We start from the raw sequence: 25,137 nt of genomic DNA on the forward strand, positions 1-25,137 counted from the left end.
CTAACAAACATTTTTTATTCCCATTCATATAAAAAACTATAACTTATCTGCAACAAATTTTCATCCAATCGATGCTACCTTGGAATATGGTCCAAATCGAGTGAACAGATCAACTCCTCGCACCATGTAATCGCCTAAGAAAAAAGAGCAAATTAAGTCCTACTTTTGTAAGCTGTATTTCCAATTACATTACCACAAGTCTTTCCATTTTCCGGTTGGTAATGATAAGATAGGAAAGGTACATGGTGCTTTTTCGAAACAAATATCCACTCACTCCCGTTACATTCCTTGAAGTACACCTCATAGGTCTTAATACATCTTTCTCTTTGGTATAAATCATTCCAAAAAATGAGAACTTCAGAAGGATTCACTTGTTCGATTCTTACATTCGTTGGTTTCGCTGGTAAAGGATTAAGGGAACTGCAGACTCTCAGTAGTTCAATGGAGGGTGCTTTTAGCGAAAGATGTAATTTTAAATTTGGGGGTTCTTCCGGATTTTTGCTTAGTTTCCAGATTGTAGAATTAAGGAGCATTGGACCCTGATTATCACGCATTATTTGGCGTAGTGAAGCATTTGGATATGCAGGTGATCCATGAAATTTCCAAATTTTTACCGGATCAGTTATATCAGCCTCTATTACTTCTACGATGGAAGCCACATTTTCACCCTTTGCCAGTTTAGGCAGTGAAATGGTCAAGTCGAATTCAATACGTTTCTTCCTAGCATTGGCTACGATAACTATCGCTGAGTATAGAGGAGTCTTGTGATGATTTCTTGTGAATAGATAACTAATATCCAAATCTTTAACAGTAGTGACGTCGCTAGCAAATTCTGCAAGGTTGCCTAATAGCCCCAATGCTACATAGACAGGCTTTTGTATGAATTGGGTGTGTGGAGGTGTGGTCAGGTTCATTTGGAAACGCGCGAACAGTGTTCGCTGGTCGAACTCATGTGGATGATAGCTAAGGAATGCATTGTCATGACTGATGGAGTCCAAATGTCGAAACACTTCCGTATTTAGCTTCGCGCTCCAATGTTGAAAAATAGTATTGACTAACATAGCTGCGTAGCGAACGTCGGACTGAAACGGTCGCGGGGTAGACCAACCAGCTATTGGGTCCGCTTCACTATGAAGGGAATAATAGTTGATTACGAGAAGTTTCCAAAGCTAAGCTAAACTTTTATTTGCTTTTCATCACTTTTACCTTCACTTACTTATTTGAAAACTTGATATCCTTCAACTTTGGAAATTCTGTTTGAATAGTTTTCATCAGTGCCATTCCACCCTCCACGATTTCAGCAGCGCTATGTCCAGTTCCTTTACGATGGAATGTCATTCGATCGAATGGACAACTGTTATTTTCGTTGCAGTATTTCAAAACACCCCAACATAATGGATGATGACTGATATTCTTGAAAAGTCCTGCTGGGCCAGACAGTTCGAAATGGGTATCGTTTGCAGTTCTACCAACCGCATCCAGGCCTCTGCGAATCATTTTGATATAGTCGAGATAATCTGGAAGTATACATCGTTAAAATCCTTTTTAGTGTGCGGAAGACACAAATTCTACATCATACCTGTAATCGTGAAGTTAAGCAAGTTATATGTTTTCAAGTCAGGCTCATTCCACGTCTCAAATTGCCATGTTTTCAAAGTATTGGCTCCATAGCGAACTGCAGTGTGAATATGATTAGTTACATCGGTTGTTAATATCAGTCGAAAGTGGGAATTTGCACTTTCATCCCTTTCATTCACTTACTCTTATATCGTCTACCAATAGAAAATACTAAGTCCTCCCATAATGCACCACTCGAAATATGCTTCAAATTAAACATGCCATTTGGGTTTCCCATCAGTTCAAAGCCCACTGATAAGTTTGCTTGAACCATTGTATCTAAGAATCGATCCAGTTGCGAGAAATCATAAACTGGGACACGTCCAGAATCCAACCGCACAAATTTGATCAATTCCAGCAACCAATGAATGCGGACTCTAGAGATTCCATTGTTCGGTAAAGCTCCTATTAGTGCCAGGTTCGTTTTTACATCATTCGACAAAAGGAAATTAGAAATGTCGTTATTTGTAATTCGGCCCATAGGACAGAAGCCTGTATTTGTCCAGAAGCGAGGAAGCTCATGGAGACTGGTATTTACTTCAGAGACATGTAAATTTAGTTCGTAGGCTGCCGAATATGCGCAGATCGAAGCAAGGAAGATTAAATGTAACATCTTGACTCTAACATATTGGGAACAACCTGTAAAAAAATGTATAGGAAAAATGAATCCTGAAGAATGTAAAACTGAAAAAAAAGCTGCGACAATTGAAAAGAAATTCCCTTTAAAGGTATTTTGTAAAACACGCACTTTTCTCCCAAACGACTACAGATAATGCCTCGTTACTAATTATCAGGCATTCATTCACTGCCCCATACCTTGAGTATCAGTTGATGAACCGTTTGATGTAGTTGGTCGTCATATAGAACCAGTTTGACTGTAACTCCTGGCACCCCCGGTGATTTAATGATTTTCAAGCCGATGAATTGCACGGACTGCTTCTTCGATACTTGGTGGTGGCAGTATTTGTCCGTCGTCTTCAATTGGGGGGACCTCGAACTCGCCGATGTTCTGGTTGTTCAATAGTTCATCAAAGTACTCAACCCATCGCTCCAACATACCCATACGGTCTGAAATCAGATTTCCTTCCTTGTCTCAGCAGGATGAGCATCAAGATGGCCGCTTTCCAGATTTGACTATTCAAATTTGAAATTTCAATTTGAGTCTTCATGCTTTATTGCTGTTGCTTCCCTGCTCTGCTTTGGTTAGGGAATTGGGTTCTGGGAGAAAGGGAGAAGAGAGAGAACCATAGTCATGGACAGAGTGTGGTGAGGTGATTTCTAAGCGCGAGGTCGCGATCCGAATCTTAATTTCGTTGCTAGCTTTGTATTTTATTTACTTGCCCACCAGGGGCAAGTCGTTTAAGAGTGCGGCTCGGTGAACTGCGCAAAAAAGACTACCCCAACGATCGGAAGAATTGGTAAGCAATCGTCGCAAAAATGCTCCTCAAAATCCACGCCCCACGCTCGAAAGTCTGTCGTCTTAAGTGAGCGACGATGAAACGATTGTAAAAACCGGTGTAGACGGTACCATCGAAGGATATATACAATCGGTGTGCGGGATTGTGTGTGGCACCGGAGCGTCGCGATTGTTGAATTAGCGTGGATGTGAATTTTCTTTGAATAACTCGGGCAGCATTTTATAACGTATAAGTTTGCGCAATACTCTAAGTGGTCAAGCGTCGAGCTTCCACTGCTTTATTCGCCGCTGTGATTATTGTTGGACTAACATAACCTAAAATGTCGGCTTGTCAAAGGGCGTGGATCGTTCGGCATGGGAGGCATCAGGCGGTAGTTTTGGCGCCCGTCACTAAATAGAGTCTACCGCAAGTTAACAGTCAGCTAATTATGATCTCCTAATCGTAACTGTTGTGAAAGTGCCCATTTCGGACGAAACGTTTTTGGCTTAACTCGTCGGACTTCGCAGTGAGCCAGGGAGTGTCGCCATTTTTCATTCGCATTTGACTCACCTCACTTGCCGAGGTTCGAGCGGAGAGAGTTGGAAATTTTGAAATTTCCTCATATTTCGGATTTTCGCTGGACAAACCTGTCCCAACCCGGCCGACACAAGTGGAAAGATTAAGTACCGACGACGGAACAAGGGCAGCGGGAAACCAGCGCATTAGCAACAGGTTGAGCAATCATGGCGGACGAAGTTTAAGACAGCGTAGAAGCCAGGGGGGAGGCACTGTACAAAAACGAATTAAATTGTTTCTAACCGAACCACCATCTGACGAACAGAAAATTTAGGACGAAATTCAATGCGAAAGTCTCTAATATCTAAAGATACTCGCAGTGCCCGGCATATCCGGTTGTAATCGTGAGTAGGATTTGCCCGTTTTGCACAATAAGTGCGTCCTTTCAATTGGGGGACGCACAAGTATCTGATTATCGTAGTTCCGTTCTTTCCAATTCCAGATTCAAAATTTTGATTTGCCGCAAATATCTTGATGAACGTTTAATAAAAAACGGTTCGAATTTGTTTCTGGCTTCGGGTCGACCTAAGCTTTCAGTGTGTTTTTGATCATCTGTGGCGTGCGAAACTAAGGTTACTAGAATAAGGACATGATCGTTTGAGTGATAGCTTTGTAAGCACATGATTGGACATCATAGCAATCAGTTGGGTTTTAGTCAGATTCATTAAACCTTAGCTCTAAGCAATATTAATTTATTAAGTCGTAGCTCTAAGCAATAGTCATTTATTAATTCTTAGCTCTCCGAAATATTCATAGTAATAAGGTCCGAAAAAGATGCCTAGTTGTTCAGTTTTCGAAAATGAAATAGGATCAATGGAACTATCATAATCGTCAAATATGTCCACTCATAAAACATTAGCACTAAATAGATGTTCGATTAAGATGCAAAAAGAATGATAGTACTAACATGGCGAGGGAGTGTTTAAAAACCTTAATTAGGTTCACATATTTTTTAAACTGCAGATAAATTGAACGAAAAAAAAAGTAGATTACATTGAATATTAGGAAAAAGCAATGATTAAAGTAATTATGAATTGCATCTAAGTTGTTTTGGCTCTAACCGTCCCTAAGAAGGCGTCAGTCCTCCCGTTTAACTAGGGTTCCTCCGATTATATTTAAAGCGACGGGGTGAACAATAAGGTTGGAGTGAGTTGCCGTAGGGCCATCATATCATCTGAATGATCAGAATCATGAAGAAGAAAGGAAGACGGGTGCCGCTCGTCGCGTAGATGCTCGAATCGGCTCAGAGCTGATCCTTCCTCGTCCCCTCCTCTCGCGCGTTATGTTATTTTTTGTGAGTTAGTCCTCTCTCTAATTAGGCCGTTTGACATTTTTGCTGCTTTAGGAATAAAATCTTCGGTGGTATCACTCCGCCTCGAGACTTTATGTCGTTTACGAGTAGTTTACTCCGTGTGAATTTAGTTTTGTTGACTCCTGAGTCAAGGCACATGATAAAATCTCTGTGTTCTGACATCAATCAAAGAACCTCGACCCACATTTTGGCAAACTGCTAGCATTCCGTCCGGTTCCATATATTACCTCGCGCAGTCGGTGTTCACGACTACCAAACCTGTTAGAGAAGTTTGGTTGGTTGACAGACTTGGTGACCGTATTGGTGCCAAGGTGATGCAACGCTGGACTCTCATCGTAACAGAGTTGGCGCCCAACGATTTTCAAATTGTTTTGAGGGGATCCCAGGGACACGAAGACAGGACCCAACACGGTTAAGAGTCGCTCAACATCAGAACGGCTCTTCGCCCTTGGATGTTTTTATGCCGTCAACCATCAGGGACGGAAGACCTAGGCGTCATATGGTTTGGAACCAACTCAATGAATTTATTGTTCGCCCCTATTACCGTGTCACGGATTTGGAACGGAATTCATCAGGGTACAGACGCGGACTATATGACGCGTTCATAACCCGATTTTCGCAACTAAGCCATGTTCTCGAACAGAACGTCGTCAACTAGTATCGGGTGATAGTGAATAACAACCGAGTTGTCCTACCAACTAGGCAACAAATATTCCAAGAGGTTTCACTTGAGCTTAGTCTTGTGTCATCAAATTACCGACCTAGTCAAAGGAGCAACACAAGTACTCCACCTGTAAGGCATTTCATGAACCCAGTGGTCAGGAGAAGCTTAGTAACTGGGGATGTCGACCCAATTTATAATGAGGCTTTGACCGCATTCCAGGTCGCATTCACAGAATATGCTGAGATTCTCACAGACGCTAGGCTAAAGATACCAAAACTAAAGTTTACTTCGGCAACTACTAAAATCATTGCTGCCGTTGATAGAATTTTGGCGGATCGTTTGGCTAGCGAGATTACTGCTACAGTGGTTCACGGCCTGATCTACGTCGCAGCTGCCACGGTTATTCGCCTCCATAATCAACATCTTGGAGCGAATAAGAATAGTATGCGCAGGAGGACTTTACCGTTCTGGGTATTTCGGCTCAATAAGAGTCGAAAAATTGAGAAAGGAGATTGGTCGTGTCACGCAAGCGTTCCGAACATCATTGGAAACTACCATCTCTCCAATGATGTGCCAATCGAAGAAATCCTCGAGGTGCTGAAGCAGAAATTTGCGATATGCTCCAATCGCAACCGTAGGTATCAAAAGAGCTTTCAGCGAAGGACAGACAACACCTTGTTCTTTCATAACCAACGGGGATTTTATAAAAATCTCATCAACTCAAGTTGGGAAAGTAACCTCCATTAGGATCAGGCAAAAGGCTTCTGGAGAAGTGTTCGGAGCGAACCTAGCCGTTGCAATTTAGAAGCGGTGTGGCTCCCACACCTTATGCGTTCATGCGAAGCCCTCCCCGAAATGACCATGCCTGATATTACTGAAGCTCATGCAGAAGCAGCCCTTGAAAAGGCAGGTAATTGGAAGGCGCCAGGATTTGATAAGATTCACAACTTCACAACAAGGAACAGGGTATCTCTTGCCCCTCAAAATATCGACCAATTACTTGTCTTTCTACCATCTACAAGGTCTTCACTTCATTTGTGTGCGCGAACATCTCAAAACATCTTGATGTTCATAAATTGATAGCTGAGGTTGTAAAGAACAGCTTGTAATCGATACGGTCGCTGTAAAGCAGGCTATCCATCAAAAACGAAATATCTCAACAGCCTACATCGATTATAAATCAGCCTTTGACTTCATATCACATTCGTGGTTACTACAAGTGTTACGCTTGTACAAAGTCAACTCGAATGTCGTTCTTCTCCGCAGAACAGTAATGAAGAATTGGAGCACGAGGCTATCGATATACTCACAAGCATCAGGAGAGATATCAATCAGGCATGGCGTTTTCCAAAGCGACTCTCTAAGCCCACTGTGGTTCTGTTTGGCACGGACTATATGACGCGTTCATAACCCGATTTTCGCAACTAAGCCATGTTCCCGAACAGAACGTCGTCAACTAGTATCGGGTGATAGTGAATAACAACCGAGTTGTTCTACCAACTAGGCAACAAATATTCCAAGAGGTTTCACTTGAGCTTAGTCTTGTGTCATCAAATTACCGGACTAGTCAAAGGAGCAACACAAGTAAGGCATTCCATGAACCCAGTGGTCAGGAGAAGCTTAGTAACTGGGGATGCCGACCCAATTTATAATGAGGCTTTGACCGCATTCCAGGTCGCATTTACAGAATATGCTGAGATTCTCACAGACGCTAGGCTAAAGATACCAAAACTAAAGTTTACTTCGGCAACTACTAAAATCATTGCTGCCGTTGATAGAATTTTGGCGGATCGTTTAGCTAACGAAATTACTGCTACAGAGGTTCACGGCCTGATCTACGTCGCAGCTGGCACGGTTATTCGCCTCCATAATGAACATCTTGGAGCGAATAAGAATAGTATGCGCAGGAGGACTTCACGGTTCTGGATATTTCGGCTCAATAAGAGTCGAAAAGTTGAGAAAGGAGATTGGTCGTGTCACGCAAGCGTTGCGAACATCATTGGAAACTACCATCTCTCCAATGATGTGCCAATCGAAGAAATCCTCGAGGTGCTGAAGCAGAAATTTGCGATATGCTCCAATCGCAACCGTAGGTATCAAAAGAGCTTTCAGCGAAGGACAGACAACACCTTGTTCTTTCATAACCAACGGGGATTTTATAAAAATCTCATCAACTCAAGTTGGGAAAATAACCTCCATCAGGATCAGGCAAAAGGCTTCTGGATAAGTGTTCGGAGCAAACCTAGCCGTTGCAATTTAGAAGCGGCGTGGCTCCCACATCTTATGCGTTCATGCGAGGCCCTCCCCGAAATTGCCATGCCTGATATTACTGAAGCTCACGCAGAAGCAGCCATTGAAAAGGCAGGTAATTGGAAGGCGCCAGGATTTGATAAGATTCACAACTTCACAACAAGGAACAGGGTATCTCTTGCCCCTCAAAATTTCGAACAATTACTTTTCTTTCTACCATCTACAAGGTCTTCACTTCATTTGTGTACGCGAACATCTCAAAACATCTTGATGTTCATAAATTGATAGCTGAGGTTGTAAAGAACAGCTTGTAATCGATACGGTCGCTGTAAAGCAGGCTATCCATCAAAAACGAAATATCTCAACAGCCTACATCGATTATAAATCAGCCTTTGACTTCATATCACATTCGTGGTTACTACAAGTGTTACGCTTGTACAAAGTCAACTCGAATGTCGTTCTTCTCCGCAGAACAGTAATGAAGAATTGGAGCACGAGGCTATCGATATACTCACAAGCATCAGGAGAGATATCAATCAGGCATGGCGTTTTCCAAAGCGACTCTCTAAGCCCACTGTGGTTCTGTTTGGCTTTGAATCCGCACATAACATCTGCGTGCAGGATGTTGAGCAGTACCGAGTACACCAATCGTCATAACTCCGTCTGCAAGATTCTTCATCAAAACCTTGCGTTGAAGTATAACTTAGTGGCAACTTACCATCCTTATTATAAGTATACCCCGCAGAGAATCTTGGAAAATTATCGGGTCAAACTACTGTGGGATCACACTATTGTCACCGACCACAGAGTTAATCATAATAGACCCGATCTTCTTTTCAAGGAAGAAGGAGTGTGCTTTATAATCGATGTAGCCGTACCGTTGGACCAGAACCCTGTTGAAAAAGAGCAAGAAAAAATCCAGAACTACGGCCCCTTGGCGGACGATGTGAAGCAGACTTGGAGACTACAAAAGATCGAAGTAGTCCCAGTGGTAATTTCAGCGACGGGATTAGTACCACAGAACTTAAATAAAGCGCTGAATACGCTCGATCTTAGGGCTAGACTATACATGGAGTTGCAAAAAGCGGTTATCCTTGCAACCTGTGCTATAGTCCGAAGAGTCCTGCCCGGTAACATTCTGACCTAGTGGGTGTCAGTCTTGATCCGTACTGTCTTCCACTTAAGATCAATGTCTCTGTAGTGTAGAACCACCGCGTCATTGTTTGAAGTGTTTACGACAATCGAGACGTAGCAATACATTTTCGAATGGTCGCACACACTTTGCGTTAAAACGCATCATCCCTGTGATGCGGGCTTTTGGATGTTACCTTCAGCCCATCCTTAGGTTGGTCGCCCCTCGGTCTGATTGGGCGGGAAGATGGTCCGTGGGCTTTTTTTAAATATATATATATTGACAACCGGTATCCGGTCTAGGCCTGCCTTAATAAAGAACTCCAGACATCCCGGTTTTGCGCCGAGGTCCACCAATTCGATATCACTAAAAGCTGACGGGCGTCCTGCCCTACGCCATCGCTCCATCTTAGGCAGGGTCTGCCTCGTCTTCTTTTTCTACCATAGATATTGCCCTTATAGACTTTCCGGGCTGGATCATCCTCATCCATACGGATTAAGTGACCCGCCCACCGTAACTTATTGAGCCTTTTATCCACAACCGGACGGTCATGGTATCGCTCATAGATTTCGTCGTTATGTAGGCTACGGAATCGTCCATCCTCATGTAGTGTGCCAAAAATTCTTCAGAGGATTCTTCTCTCAAACGCGGCCAAGAATTCGCAATTTTTCTTGCTAAGAACCCAAGTCTCCGAGTTATACATATACTGGCATACTGGCATGATCACTGCCTGGTACAATAAGAGCTTTGACCCTATGGTGAGACGTTTCAAATGAAAAAGTTTTTGTAAGCTAAAATAGTCTCTGTTGGCTAACAACAACGGTGCGCGGATTTCATTGTCATAGCTGTTATCGGTTGTGATTTTCCACCCTAGATTGGAGAAATTATCAACGGTCTCAAAGCTGTAGTCTCCTAGCTTTATTCTTCCCATTTGGCCAGCGCGATTCGATGTTGTTCGTTCTCTTGGTTTTGGTTTTGCCACTAATATTGCCACCATGTACTTCGTCTTGCCTTCATCAATGTGCTGTTCAAGATGTCACGCCGCCTGCTCGATTTGGATGGAGGTAGACTGTACATCTCGGGTTTTTCTTCCCATGATGTCGATATCGTCAGCGTAGGCCAGTGGTTGGGTAGACTTGAAGAGGTTGGTGCCTCTCGCATTTACATCGGCATCGCGGATCGCTTTCCCCAGGACCAGGTTAAAGAGGACGCATGATAGGGCATCCCCTTGTCGTAGACCGTTGTTGATGTTGAATAATCTTGAGCGTGATCCTGCTGCTTTTATCTGGTCTCGCGCATTGGTCATGGTCAGCCGAGTCAGTCTTATTAATTTCGTCGGGATACCGAATTCTCTCATGGCCGTGTACATTTTTACTCTGGCTATGATGTCATAGGCGGCTTTAAAGTCGTTGAAAAAATAGTGCAACTGATGGCCATATTCCAACAGTATTTCCATCGCTTGCTGCAGAGAGACAATCTGATCTGTTGCTGATTTGCCCGGAGTGAAGCTTCTTTGGTATAGGACAATGATGTTATGGGGCTATCCGCCAAGCAAGACAGAGGAGAATATATTATAGATGGTACTCAGCAACGTGATACCTCTATAATTCCTACACTGCGTGATATCTCCCTTTTTATGTATGAGACAGATAATGCCTCGTTGCCAGCCGTCAGGCATAGATTCGTTGTCCCATACTTTGAGCATCAGCTGATAAACCACTTGGTGTAATTGGTCCATATTTAACCAATTCGGCTGTAATTTCATCGGCTCCTGGCGACTTATGGTTTTTAAGCCGATGAATTGCACGGACTGTTTCTTCTATACTTGGTGGTAGCATTTCTCCGTCGTCTTCAGTTGGCGGGACCCCCAACTCGCTGGTATTTTGGTTGTTGAGCAGTTCATCCAAATACTCAACCCATCGCTCCAAAATGCCCATTCTGTCGGAAATCACTATTTGTCTCGGCAGGATGAGCATCGAGGTGTGTAAGACTTCATCTTGCTGACTTGTTGGTAAAATTTTCGCGCCTGGTGCGGTTGCTCCCTGAACTTTTCGAGTTCACAGACCTCTTGGTTCTCCAAGGCTTTCTTTTTCCGTCTGAGAAGTCGCTTCTACGCTCGCCGGAGTTCGTGATAAGTCTCTGCGCGTGCCCGCGTTCTTTGAGAATGCAACATTACTCGGTATGCGGCATTCTTCCGTTCCTTAGCTAGCTTACAATCATCGTCAAACCAGGCGTTCCGACTTCTCTTGCGACTGAAGCCAAGTATCTTTGTGGCTGTATCAATGATAACGTTCTTCAGGTGATTGTGAAGATCATTTGTTGACGTTTCATCTCCAGGATTTCTGTTGACTGCGGTTATTGCGGTACCCGTTTCGCCCTTATAGGTGTTGCAGAGGGCTCTGTTGTGAATGGCTTCAGTATTCACTCTCACCTGATTGTCAGAGGGGATTGCAGGCGGTGTCGTAATTCGAGTTCGGAGCACCATGCCAACGAGCTAGTGGTCCGAGTCTATATTGCCTATATTGGCCCCCTTATATTTTCTGACATTCATCAAGACTGAGAGGTGGCGGCGTTCACTCAACACGTGGTCAATTTGGTTGAAAGTGGTCCCGTCTGGGGAGACCCACGTTTGTTTGTGGACCGTTTTCCACGTAAACCAGGCACTTCCAACAACCATTTCGTGTGATACTGCTAACTGGATAATCTACAGTTCGTTCTCATTGGTATCCCTATGTAAGCTATTCGAGCCGACGTATCGCCTGAATACGAGCTCCGTCTCTACTTGGCTGTTGAAATCTCCAAGTATGATTTTGATATCATATTTGGGACAGGCTTCGAGGGTCCGCTCAACCGCCTCGTAGGAGGCAGGAGGAGGAGGTCTCCGACTCTGTAGTCGCCTCTATAAGGCTGAACGTTTATGAGGCTTATCTTTTTAAACATGTCCCGCAAACGCAGGGTACATAGCCTTTCGTTTATATTTTCAAAGCCGATAACAACAGGTTTCATTTTTTGGTTGACTAAGAAACCTACTCCGAGCAAATGGTTTACTGGATGGCCTCTATAATATATAGTGTGGCGGCTCTTCTCCAGAAAACCGGTCCCTGTCCATCGAATCTTTTGCAATGCTCTTACGTCAACCCTATATTGAGACAGGGTATCAGCTCAGCAGCATTCGATCTGTACAGAGAGCGCACGTTCCATGAGAAAATGCGCACATCGTTATTCCGTTTTCGTTGCCGGGTTCGCCGTTGTGTAGTCAATCCAGTCCGAGGCTCCTTTTGTGGTTTGTAAACAAGTTGTTTTCGGTGTAGGGTTTCTAGCCCTACCCTACCCCCAACCTGGAGGACCAGTTGGTACAATTTGTCCCGTTTTTAGACACGGGAGACTCGACTTTATCCTTCTCAGCCTGCAGCTTTTCGTTAAGAAAGAGCTTGCAGCGGGCAAGATGTTGAGGTGGAGAAAGGGGTTTGGTAGTAAAACTGCTGATGTTGGACCAGCAGCCGTTTCCCAGGTTTTATGCTCCATCGTGGGTACCAATCTAGGTTTCGCCCTGTTTTTTAGCAAACGGTCATGACCAGGCAAAATCAATAACTTTCCTCCCTTCCTCTAACGTTCCCGTTGTAAGAAATTGTACGCTGTAAGCATTATATGTTAAGGATTTGTGAGCAGTCAAAAATGATTTTAAAACAGAATAATGTTCTGATTAGGCTGTTTTTATTGTTTCTTTAAATTTCCTTAATCTCCACATTTTGCCCCATTTTTAAGGTTTTGTGTGAAACAAAATCTTATTAGAATCGAGACGGTGTCTGTCTGTCCGTCTGTCTGTCTCTCTGTCTGTCTGTCTGTATTTTTTTTTCGGCGTTGGAAGGTGGAAAGGTTCAAAACCTACTGCTGGCTCCTGCCACGCAGTTATGTGAGACTTCTACTCACTAAAACCACCTCCTTCTCATTCCACTCTCCCCACGGAACTCCTATCAAGTATTGCGTTGCGGGGCTGGATCAGCTTTTAACTGCGGCTCATTATGGTTCCCTCCCTTCCCTGTTTTCGTCGTAGCTCTTCCTGCCTAAGCTGTTGGTGAATAGCTTGCAGTTCCCTTACAACCTGGTTCCAGGCATCCGTTGACTCCAGCATAAACTCTACAATATTTTCGGGTTTTAAACGCCTGTGTGCGACCGCTTCAATTCTTGTTCGGTGCGCGGTGAACCTGAGGCAATCAAATATGACATACTCCGCATTCTCAGCCACGTTACCACATCTTGGGCAGCATGGTGATCAAATCGATGTGAATAAGCACGATAACCTCCATGTCCACTCAGGAATTGTGTTAACTCGTAGCTTAATTCCCCATGGTTTCGTTCAAACCATCTCCGAATATCCGGAATGATGCGGTATATCCAACGACCAGTTTGGGACTCGTCCCATCGCTGTTGCCACCGTTCGATAGATTCCCACCGTGCCAGCTGCCGTCGAAATGCGCTAGACTCTCCAGCTGCATACATTTTGTCGTAGAGTCGCCGACTTTCTTTCGCCAAAATGTCTATGGGGAGCATGCCTGCTAGTATACATGCTGCTTCTCCTGATGTTGCCCGATATGCACTGCACCCGGAGTGCACTTAACCGATACGCAATTCCCAATTTTCGGCAGTTCACTTTGTTATTCAGAGCAGTTGCCCAAACTGCAGCTGCGTAGAGTGGCACGGAGCTGACTACCCTGGAGAGCAGAAGACGTCGACTTTGTCTTGGCCCACCAATGTTCGGTAGTATCCTCGAGATCGTTGTAGCGATGGAAGACGCTTTAGTTGCGGCGTACTCAATGCTTCTTTTGAAGTTGAGTCTTCTATCAATAATTACTCCCAAGTATTTAAGCGATGGTTGGGAGTAAATTGTTTTTCACAGTTGTGTTCTTTCTTCTCTTGCTAATGAGAACTACTTCTGTTTTATGCTCGGCGAGTGAAAGGCCAGAATTTCTCAACCAGGAATTGATCTCCCATATCGCCTCATTTGCATAGATCTCGACCTCGCCTTGGTGCTTTGCAACCACCGTTATTCCGATATCATCGGCGAAGCCAATAGTTGTCACGTTGTCCGGTAGGCGTAGCGTCAACACTCCATCGTACATAACTAACCACAGCAAGGGACCCAGGACAGAACCCTGTGGCACTCCGCAAGTTGTCGGGAATATTTTTAGCCCATCGTCCGAGTCGCAGTAAAGTCTTCTCCCAAGGAGAAACTCGACCACAATGCGTACAATGTACTTCGGGGCCTGTATCTTGACGAGTGCCCCGATGATTTTTTTCCATTTTGCACTATTGAACACATTTTTTACGTCGAGGGTTATTACTGCACAGCATTGTCCTTCTTCTATGGCAGCCTGAGCCAAGCCAGTCAGCATGCTGATTGCGTCGACAGTTGATTTTGCCTTACGAAATCCGAATTGTTTGTGGGAAAGGCCTCCTTCCTTTTCCGCCACAGCGAGCAGTCTATTATATTACTCGTTCAAATAGTTTGCCAATGGTATTGACCAGACATATCGGCCTATATGAGGAGGGGTCACCCAATGGTTTACCTGCCTTCGGAATGAGTATTAGCTTTTGTACCTTCCATTGCTCGGGGAATTCTCCTTCCCTAAGGCATGCCGTGAAAACTTGGGCAAACATATCTGGTGCTGTCCTGGCGGCTACTTTCAGGGCAATGTTAGGGATTCCATCCTGTCCTGGAGTCTTTTTTTCAATCAATCTTTTTGCTGCGTCTAGAACCTCCTCAGTTACCACTATCAGAACTTCGTCGGGATCTAAATGTACTGCAGGCAGACTTGTACCATTCAGATCCACTGGGAATAGAGTGTTCACTATATTCTGCAACAACTCTGGGCAAGTAATCGGTGGGGAGCGCTCGCCTTTTAGTGATGACATCATCGACCTATATGCGCCACCCCCTGGGTCAGAGTCAGCTTCAGTACACATCCGCTTGAAATGTTCGGATTTGCTCTTTGGGATAGCTACTTGCAATTTTTTCTTCGCATTTTTATATTGCACGTGTAGCTCCTCGAACTCAGGTCGGTTTCTTCTGCGCTGGGAGCGTCTCCTAGCTTTGAGGCACTTTTTCCGGCATTCCTCAATTTCGGAATTGCACCAAAAATTAGGATTTCGTCTTCGGAAAGTGCTACGTCGAGGCAAAGCGGCATCGCATGCCCGCTGCAATTTTTCCACGACCTGTGAAACTTTGTTTTGTGCGCTTCCCGATAGCAATGTATCTTCCAGAAGTATCTCCTTGAACATTTCTGCGTCGAATTTCTTAGTTACCCAGCTCATCGTTATTCGTTTTAATGGCTTCAAATTACTCCTTTGCGAGGTTTGAAAGATGATAGCCTGATGATCGCTATGTGTGTACTTCTCGCTGACACGCCACTCCAAGTCTCTGATTAGAGTATCACTGACAAGGTGAGGTCTACCACCGATTGCAATTGTCACCTCCGGAATGTGTTGGATCCCCCAGAGTTGGCAAGTACCACGTTCAAGCGCGAGAATGTCTCCAGCAATATTCGTCCTCTTGCGTCGGTTTCTCTGCTACCCCATTATTCTGCCCATGCGTTAAAGTCGCCGCTTCTGTCTGTCTGTCTGTCTGTCACACCCGATTTATTCGGAAACGGCTAGACCGATTGTCACGAAAATTGGTGAGAGTATGTAATCTAGTGTTCCCTTTACATGCAGTAAGTGGCACCATCTTGTGTTACGTTTAAGGGGGGGCTCCCCATACATGTGAATGGAGGGTGCAAATTTTTTTTCATAGAATGTTGCCATCTAGGGTATCAAATGAAAGGTCTCAATTAGTACTTTTCGAAACTGGTTCCATATTTGATATTGGGTGAAACATAGGGGAGTGAGGGCTCAAAATATGACCCCCAAAAAGTGTAACAGGTCTCGTTCTCAGAACCTATCCAACCGAAAAATCTGAAAAAAATCACAGTGGTGCATCCCTACAAAATCTAGGCCTCAAAATATATCCGGTTCCGATATCTGCACAAATAAAGTTAATAATAGTATATTTCTACATTTTAGAAATTTACCCGGCAACCCCCCTTATGTTCATCTCAGAAGTACATGCGTAGAATGGCATGCGTATAGCGAATAATATAATGCACAAGCTAGTCAAGTTTGAAGAAAATCCAACTATTATTAACAAAGTTATAGGGGGTAAAACTTTACCATTTTTTGTGAATTTCAAGCACTATTCATCACATATCAATTCGTCAATACCACAACGAAATGAGTTCTTATGAATGGGATCCCAAAGAATTATTTTGTTTTAGTTTTTTATCAATTGTGTATGTAGTTATATAGTATATGCGTGCTAATGAACTTTGCGGGTAGTGCCTATAGACATAAGAAGTAAATCGGAAATATGGGTACGATCAATTTATTATATATACGTGCATATATGTGTACGGTATTCGGAAATAGGCAGTTTGTTTGTTTAGGGTGAGCGTAATATCTACAGCTGTAATATGTACGTATGTCTCGTAGTTTGGAAAAATATGAAGGAATATGTTGGGTTTGTATCTATATACGGATAGAAAAATGTGCCTTGAAATTTCTTACATAAGATGAACACAAAACCTTTATACCCGAAGTGCGAGGTTCCGGTATTCCGACTTGTTATTCCTAATACTGGACGGAACCAAAAGGAAAAAGTAAATAGTTGGTAGTAGATATTTCAAATGGCGGCTGAAAAAGGTTTAGATCTACTGATAGAGCCGAAAATGATAAGAACTTATATACAAATATTAGGTTGGGGAAAGAGTAATGTCGTATTTTGTCAATAGATGGCGACACTTAAACATATTTTGTGTTGTACTTATCGCTTCAGTTCATACTATACGGCGATTTGAAGACGACGATCTAGGCTACAGGTGTCTTTTTGACAGTTTTATGGTCGTACGTTTCAGTCTCAAGTTATAGCGCGTCAAAGGTGGAGTCCACCAAGGAAGGAATTCGTCATATACATTTTTACTACCTGAGAGGTAAAAATGCAACGAAGGCGGCCAAAAACATTTGTGAAGTTTATGGGTCCAAGATTACGGCGGTCTGCACGGGGCACTGGCCCATAGGGGACCATGCCGCTAGGCTCGGCATATCCTACAACTCGCATTGCCGAAGCTGCGGAGAAGGAAGGGAAACCCTCATGCACTTTCTCTGCGATTGCCCAGCTCTGGCTAGAGTCAGGCTGCGGACACCGGGTAAACCATTCTTTGGGGACCTCAGAGAGATTTCTAGCTGCAGGGTTGGAGAGCTACTTTCCTTCGTGAATGCTACGGGCTGGCTCTGAAGATCCGAGCCGGCTGGACTCTGCCTTCCTGCTCCCATAACAACAGTCACGGTCTTAGGAGTTTGTGGCATCAAAACGGCGCACCAAAGCGCTAATTGGGCTCCTCGGAGCGACCACTGATACCTACCTACCTACCCATGGGTCCGATACTGTAACGATTCGCACAGCACAGCGTTGGTTCGATCGATTTCGTTCTGGTGTAGTGGATGTCGAAGATACACCCCGTACTGGTAGGCCAATCGTCGTAGAAACCGATAAAATCGTCGAAATCATCCAAGTAGACCGGCATGTGAGGATTCACTCGATTGGCCAGGAACTGGGTAAGGACCATGAAACCATTTGGAACCATTTGCAGAAGACTGGATTCCAAAAAAAGCTGGATGTTTGGGTGCCACACGAGTTGACGGAATAAAATCTCTTGGACCGAATCAACGCCTGCGATGCACTGCTGAAACGGAACGAATTCGACCCATTTTTGAAGCGGATGGTGACTGGTGATGAAAAGTGAATCACGGACGAGAATCTCAAGCGAAAAAGATCGTGGTCGAAGCGCAGCGAGCCGACCCAAACCATCGCCAAGCCCGGATTGAGGGCCAGGAAGGTTTTGCTGTGCGTTTGGTGGGATTGGAAGGGAGTCATCCACTATGAGCTGCTCAACTATGGCCAGACCCTCAATTTGGTGCTCTACTGTGAACAACTCGACCGTTTGAAGCAAGCGATTGACCAGAATCGCCCCGGATTGGTCAATAGGAATGGTGTTCTGTTTCACCAAAATAACGCTCGACCTCACACATCTTTGATGACCCGCCAGAAGCTACGGGAGCTCGGATGGGATGTCTTATCGCCCCCACCGTATAGTCCGGACCTGACACCAAGTGATTACCATTTCTTCCCTTGCCTTCTAAATGGCAACAATTTAAAATTCGATCACAAATACGACATTACTTTTTCCCCAACCCAATATTTGCAATTCATAGAACACTATCGGCAAAAAGAACCATAATAGAACGAAAATATTTCATACAAAGCGCTGCTAAGGTCATTGTGTTTTTTCCAACTGCATGACACAGTCAATAGCACCCACGATAACAACGCAGCAAAAACGAACTATCAACCACTAACCGTCACACGACCGGATACCCATCGCACTGTGGGCACTTCTCTGAAATTTATCTTCCACCTGTCACTGGCAGGAGCGAGCAAAAAATTATAGCAAAACTTCAAAGTCGAGTGATCTCTAGTGGCACCACCGGCCGACCCGGCCCTTTCCCCGCCTCTAGATAACCGTATCGCTCCCCGCCCACCCTCCCGACATCTAAATAGATTCACTACCGTCAACCCCGTCGGAAACAAATCAGATGTCAAAACAAACTTCGGCATGATTGTAAATTTTCTGCGCTTTTCCACAAATAGTCAAAGAAATTGTTTTCTCGAGTTATGTTTCGAAGCCAGTGCATGACAGCCGGAATTCTCTTCATAATCCTCACATTTTGTTTTGGCCGGTGGAGTTGCATCAACGGTGAAGGTGAGTCAAAACGGGAACGTAATCAATCAGGAATTCACGTCCAATTGATTGTCTTATCAAAGAACACGTAGCGGTTTTGTTCAATGCGAATTACCTCTAATCCTTCCTCTGCAGTGAACGATATCTTTGCTTACGAAGTCTACACGCAAGACATTATCGGAGGCGATGTCTTCTTCGAGATTATCGACCCCGTCGAGCTCGAGTACACGTACCGCCTGCGACCGGCAAAAGACTTCGGGACGCCCTTCAATGCCTCATTTAGGGTGGAGAATGTGGCACTTGTGCCCGCCGAGCCGGCCGATGCCTGTACTGCATTGAAAAACGCTTACGACACAAGGGGGAATGTGGTTCTAATCGAACGAGGGTAAGTTGACAAGGACACTAATGACTCCGAGAATTCGCTAATTTCCCTTGAAATCTGCTTCCAGCGAATGCTCGTTCCTGACCAAGACGATCAATGCGGAAATGGCGGGTGCGCGAGCGGCAATCATCACCGAATCGAACGTCGAGTCCACTGAGTACGACTATTACATCGAAATGGTCCATGACAACAGCGACCGGGACGCCAACATCCCGGCCGGCTTCCTCCTGGGTAAAAACAGTCGCGTGATTCGCAGCACGCTCCAGAAACTCAACAGGAAGTATGCAGTGATCAATCTGCCAGTGAACCTAACGTTCACGCCGCCTCACCTGATCAACCACCCGCCCTGGTTGGGATGGTAGACGACACTTCCAAGCGAATTTAAATGAATTTAAAAATCCTTGATTAACTCGAGCGAGCGAAAGGTGTTTAGTTTGTAAAAGACGAAATTCCAGTTAATTTTTTTAGTTCCTAAAAGCAGTCGCGTAGAAAGCCTTGTAAATTTGCCCCAAAATTAGAGCTAATCAATTGCCACCTTATCTTTTCTGTCCTTATCATGTATCGACGCGTTTACCTTGAAGTTTACAGTTTTAAATTGTCTAACATTTGTAGATATTTAGTTTTCTAACTTTTCTAATTTTTCCAATGAACCTGTTTATCTTAAGCGTGAAAATTATTCAGACCTCTCCACACCAATCATACGATTTCCATCTAAGAACGCGATTATCGCAGGAAACTCGGATGATTCAAAATGCCTTGAATAAGATATTAAACAAGAACTCGTCTTCTGTTAACTGTTCGAAGCCATTTTTCCCATTGGAAACCGCTAGTCATTGAAATGCGATTCGGCACTCGTTGTTCACATGATATTTAACCCAATTGCATCGTTGTATGAATTACTCGAACCGATACTGAAATTCGCATTAAAAACTAAACTTTGTAGATTAGTATTGACCATTTACAGATGCTAATGTTAAATTTAACAAAATGAAAAAATTGTGATAGAAATAAATTATTTTAAAAAGATAAATATTCATGGGATATTATGGAAAGCAATAAACATTTTTGTAAATCACTGCATTTGCCTCTAATTCATTTCCTTTCTTTCAAGGTTTTGTGTGAAACAAAACGCTCCTAGTCCTGTGAGTTGGGGCTTAAAAATGCACTTCCCTGTTTGTCGTAAGAGGCGACTAAAAGGGTAGAAATTTATGCACCAGCAACCAGCAGATTTTGAAACTTTATTGCTACTGAAACGTCAACAACGCCTTGAATATAGACTCACCTCACGGCTACGACCTCTGGCTACCGAAAACGGACTATGCTTGGTTTCTGAAATGTGCACACGCTCCTCGACAACCGTAACAAGGGTTTTCAGAATGATCACTTTCTGCAACGTGAACAGGAATTCCAACGATATAAGCTGCACAATCTGGTCCTAAGCGAAGTAAGATGGTGGGACTCTGGAGAATATTCCTCTCTCTATTGCGGCAATGTAATTTTGCACTCTGGAAACCCAAGTGGTAGCTGTCGCGAATCCGATGTCGAGTTGTTTCTGCACCAACGGAGACTTCCGATATAGTGGAGAAGAATGTTTTCTACGAGCAATTACACACTGGGCAGGGCAGGCTTGCTAAAGATGACATTGTGATCGTGATGGGCGATGTGAATGCCAAGGCAATCTCTGACGACACTTTGCTCGGACATACGAGTCATTGGCCAGAATAAATGCACCTGGTTACTTGGCTAAATTTATCGAGAGTTACCTGTCGGACAGAGCTCTCTGGTACAGGACGGACAACGGGCCTAATGTAACATCATCAAAGCGAGGTATCACAATGTTCGGTATTGGGCCCTCTGCTCTGAAACGTGATGTATAACGGGGTGCTCTTGCTTCCCGTTGCAAAGGAGGCGTGTGACGGACAGACAGACCTGTGCGGAGTTGTCAAATCTCCCATCAGGCGCGTCCCTTCGTGCGGATAAGGGAATGCTCGGCGGATGCGTAGGAATATGTACATATACGCATTTGGAGGTGTGCGTGTATGAGCATGCTTATGCGCAGGCCGGGTAGGTGGGAAGTAAACGCCCGCCCGTGGATAAAAATTGGCTATAGGAAGGATAGCTCAGTGGTTAGAGCGCAAGGCTGTCGTACGGAAGATCGCGGTTCAAATCTCGCTGGTGGCAGTGGGATTTGTATCGTGATTTGACGTCGGACACCAGTCGACTCAGCTGTGAATGAGTACCTGAGTCAAATCAGGGTAATAATCTCGGGCGAGCGCAATGCTGACCACATTGCCTCCTAGTGTACCGTTACGGTCTTGAATGAAGTGCTCTAACACACTTCGGCCCTGATCCAACATGGATTGTTGCGCCAACGATTATTATTATTATTATTATAGGACGGATACCCAGAAATAAAATCAAACATGGAGGAACAGAAGGAGAATAAAGTTACGGTGCAGGGCTTCGGAAACCCAGTACCGGCGGCTTTTGGGAGTGGGCAAGCAGGCTCCCGGCCGTCGATATCCCTCGACTGCAGTGCCTCGGTGGTGGATTACTTGGCCACCGTTGCATCAAATACTACAAGTAGCCTGGAGAAAGAGGCATTTAAAAGGAGTACATCACTCCCGAGAACGCCTGTTCAAAACCCAAGAAAAGATGGGGCACAAACTGGTCAGTTATTAGCCCATAGCGGGGTAACTACACCTGGTCGAAACATGTCGCAGGACTTAGTGGTTGATCCATTTAAGAGAAGCTCGACGATAGTGCGATCTCCTCCGAAATCAACCTTGATGAAAGAAGGAAATCAGGGAAGCTCTCGGAAGGCTAATAAGTACGTAAGCGCCCAATGTGAAAACCAAGCGGAGGAGCTATGTCAGAGTCCGGAAGAATCATCGTTCGCCCTACTCGGAGATAAAATAGTAGTTGTCTGAATTTATTAAGGACAAACACAACGTGCACCAGGCCATCAAAAACATGGTCCGTACCATACGGGTACTATACAATGGTGCCAAGGAAGAAAAAAAACGCCTCGAAGAAATCAAGCGTCACCCAGGCAACACAAGTGACACCCCCTCAAAATCCAAAAGGCGGTAAACTTGAGAAGAGAAGTAAAGAGTGCGCGAACGATTCTTTCGGATCCTCACAGGACGCGAAAAGGCAAAAAGGCCTCTCACCGGCAAAAGGCAAGGGAAACAAAGTTACCAACACCGGGGAAACTGCGGCGCCGGCTCCAATTGACCCAAGGGAGACAAAGCCTTCAAAAGGGACCAAGGAAGCATGGACCAAGGTTGGCGGAAGGAAAAATACGACGCAGAAAAGAAGATTACGGCCCGAATTAATCATCATCTCCAAAAAGGGGATATGACTTACGCCGATATCCTTAGGAAGGTCAAATCCGATCCTGAGCTGATGGACCTTGGAGAAAACGTCAGCCGAATCAGACGCTCCCAGAAAGGAGACTTGATGCTCGAGCTGAAGAAGTCTCCGGGCAAAACGGTGGAAAATTTCCTCGGCAAGGTGGAGAAGTCCTTAGGAGAAGAAGCTCAAGTACGGGTCAGAAAGCAGGAGCTTGTCATAGAATGTAAGGACATTGACGAAGTCACGACCAAGGAGGATATCCGTGACGCCTTAGAAAAGCAGTTCGGACCACTTGGCTTGCAAGATTCCACAATCAGGGGCCTGAGGAAGGCATACGGAGGCACGCAAACGGCAACCATAAGCTTACCAACTGAAGCAGCGTTCAAACTGCTGGCAGCTGGGAAAGTAAAAATAGGTTGGGTCGTTTGCCGACTCAGGGAGCAGGTATCCCTTAAGCGCTGCTTTAGATGCCTGGAATTCGGCCACATAGCGGCGAAATGCACCGGTGACTGTGACAGGTCAAAATGTTGCAGAAAATGTGGGAGAGAAGGCCATATGTTCAGGGAATGCAAGGCTGAGCCTGAATGCATGCTCTGCAAGGAAAAAAAGGGCGTCGACTGTCGGCACGTTGCAGGCAGCAGCAGATGCCCAGTGTTCAGGCGAGCCTTGAATGCAGTAAAAAAATGAGGTTGATACAAATCAACCTCAACCACTGCGAGGCAGCGCAAGACCATCTCTCGCAGACCATCTATGAGAAGGGAATCGAAGCTGCCATAATCAGCGAGCCATATCGCAACAATAAGAGCGGTGCCTGGACTGCAGATGAAACTGGCAAGGCGGCAATATGGGCGTGTGGAAATCAGGCCATTCAAGAAGTGATGGAGTTTCCAGAAGTTGGATTCGTCAGGGCAAAAATAGCTGGTATCTATATATATAGTTGCTATGCTCCACCAAGCGCGACGATAACAGAATTCGAAGGAATGCTAGGTATGCTAGTCTCGGATGCAAGAAGTCGAAACCCCAAGATCATAGCTGGTGATTTCAACGCGTGGGCCGTTGATTGGGGCAGTCGCACTACGAACGCCAGGGGCCGTATCCTGCTCGAGGCTTTCGCGGAGCTAGATTTGGTGCTTGCCAACACGGGAAACGTTTCCACTTTTCGTGGGACAGGGTCGGGCTCAATAGTCGATCTGACATATGTGAGTACCACATTGGCGAGGAGAATGACATGGTTTGTCAGTGAGCATTATACTCACAGCGACCACCAGGCGATTTTCCTCCAGATCGAATATGGGCCAGGCGTCGATACGTGTTCCCGTGAGGCTGGAAACCGGGGCTGGTCCGTGAAAGGGCTTGAGGAGGATGCATTCATAGAGATGCTATTGGGAGGTCAAAGTCCCGGTGGTGTGGCTACGGAAAAGGTAGAGCAAATGATGGGACGCATAACAAGAGCATGCGACGCTGCTATGCCGAGGCGACGAGTTCTCGCAATAAGGCGCTCAAACTATTGGTGGAACGAAGAGATCGCGGTGTTACGGGATGCATGTTTTCGTGCTAGAAGGATCTGCCAACGATCTAGAGCAAGACCAGACTTCGACGAGAAACGGCTAGTATATGTGAACCTTCGAGGTAAGCTTAAGCAGGCTATACGGACAAGCAAGCGAGAATGCTTCAAGGAGCTTTGCACAGAGGCAGACCAAAGCCCCTGGGGAACAGCGTACAGGATAGTTATGAAGAAGATGAGAGGGCGAACACCACAATTGACCTGCCCGCATCTTCTGCTCGATATTGTGACGGCGCTCTTCCCTACGGATAAAGGGGAGCGCAAACAACACAAGCGAGCACTCGACGTCTACACCATACCTGCGCTAACTGAGGAGGAACTTACGCAAATTGGTGATAACAAAGCACCCGGTCTGGATGCTGTTCCCAATAGAGCCCTTAAACTCGCTGTTAAGACCAGACCCGACTGGTTTATCAGCGTGTTTGAAACATGCATGATAGAAGGAGTATTCCCCGACCGGTGGAAGAGGCAAAAACTAGTTTTGCTCCCGAAGCCGAATAAACACCCAGGACACCCATCATTATACCGACCGATTTGCCTTATCGACACGGCAGGAAAGATGCTCGAAAGGGTCATCTACAACAGACTGCTCCCTATCATCGAATACAAGGATGGACTATCGGAGCGACAATTTGGATTTCGTCAAGCCCACTCAACGATCGACGCCGTAGACGTTGTTTTGAAGCTGGCTCGAGACGCGATGTCGTCTAAAAAATGCTGTGCCGTAGTGACGTTGGACATCAAAAATGCGTTCAATTCCGCAAGCTGGGAGTGGATAAAAAGTTCACTGGCTAAAACGGTTGTCCCTAGTTACTTGACTAAGCTCCTCAACAGTTACCTTTCGGAGAGGACACTGTGGTACGACACGGATGAGGGATCCAAGCAGTACACCGTTACCGCAGGAGTATCACAGGGCTCAGTGTTGGGTCCTCTCCTGTGGAACGTCATGTACAATGGGGTCCTTGTCCTTCCCGTGCCAAAGGAGGCCACGATAATCGGTTTCGCAGATGATCTAGCTGTGGTTATCGCCGCGAAAGAACCTGAAGACGTCGAAAT

General features: G+C 45.1%; 2 protein-coding genes across 2 annotated transcripts; one reads left to right on the plus strand and one right to left on the minus strand.

Moving 5' to 3' along the window:
* On the minus strand, window positions 1–18,469 carry LOC119654735 (alpha-L-iduronidase). The gene is made up of 6 exons (XM_038060266.1): window positions 18,299–18,469; window positions 1,762–2,256; window positions 1,580–1,675; window positions 1,217–1,517; window positions 194–1,128; window positions 1–134 (listed from the first exon to the last, which is right to left on the minus strand). The coding sequence occupies exons 1-6, from the start codon at window positions 18,315–18,317 to the stop codon at window positions 61–63; spliced, it is 1,920 nt and encodes a 639-aa protein (XP_037916194.1). The 5' UTR covers window positions 18,318–18,469; the 3' UTR covers window positions 1–60.
* Window positions 18,470–18,581: 112 nt separating this feature from the next.
* LOC119654736 (PRADC1-like protein) lies at window positions 18,582–20,237 on the plus strand. The gene is made up of 3 exons (XM_038060267.1): window positions 18,582–18,799; window positions 18,914–19,163; window positions 19,228–20,237. Exons 1-3 carry the CDS (start codon window positions 18,712–18,714, stop codon window positions 19,520–19,522), a joined length of 633 nt encoding a protein of 210 aa, XP_037916195.1. The 5' UTR covers window positions 18,582–18,711; the 3' UTR covers window positions 19,523–20,237.
* Window positions 20,238–25,137: the final 4,900 nt, after the last annotated feature.

The sequence above is a fragment of the Hermetia illucens genome, chromosome 4, assembly GCF_905115235.1.
Source record: "Hermetia illucens chromosome 4, iHerIll2.2.curated.20191125, whole genome shotgun sequence".
NCBI classification, from domain to species: Eukaryota; Metazoa; Arthropoda; class Insecta; order Diptera; family Stratiomyidae; genus Hermetia; species Hermetia illucens.

Coding starts and splice junctions, on each gene's coding strand:
- LOC119654735 (XM_038060266.1), bottom strand. Junction 1,129..1,216: donor GATATCAAGTTTTCAAATAA/GTAAGTGAAGGT, acceptor TTCCCTTCATAG/TGAAGCGGACCCAATAGCTG. Junction 135..193: donor GGAAAATGGAAAGACTTGTG/GTAATGTAATTG, acceptor CTTTTTTCTTAG/GCGATTACATGGTGCGAGGA.
- LOC119654736 (XM_038060267.1), top strand. CDS start 18,712: ATGTTTCGAAGCCAGTGCATGACAGCCGGAATTCTCTTCATAATCCTC. Junction 18,800..18,913: donor GAGTTGCATCAACGGTGAAG/GTGAGTCAAAAC, acceptor CTTCCTCTGCAG/TGAACGATATCTTTGCTTAC. Junction 19,164..19,227: donor GTGGTTCTAATCGAACGAGG/GTAAGTTGACAA, acceptor ATCTGCTTCCAG/CGAATGCTCGTTCCTGACCA.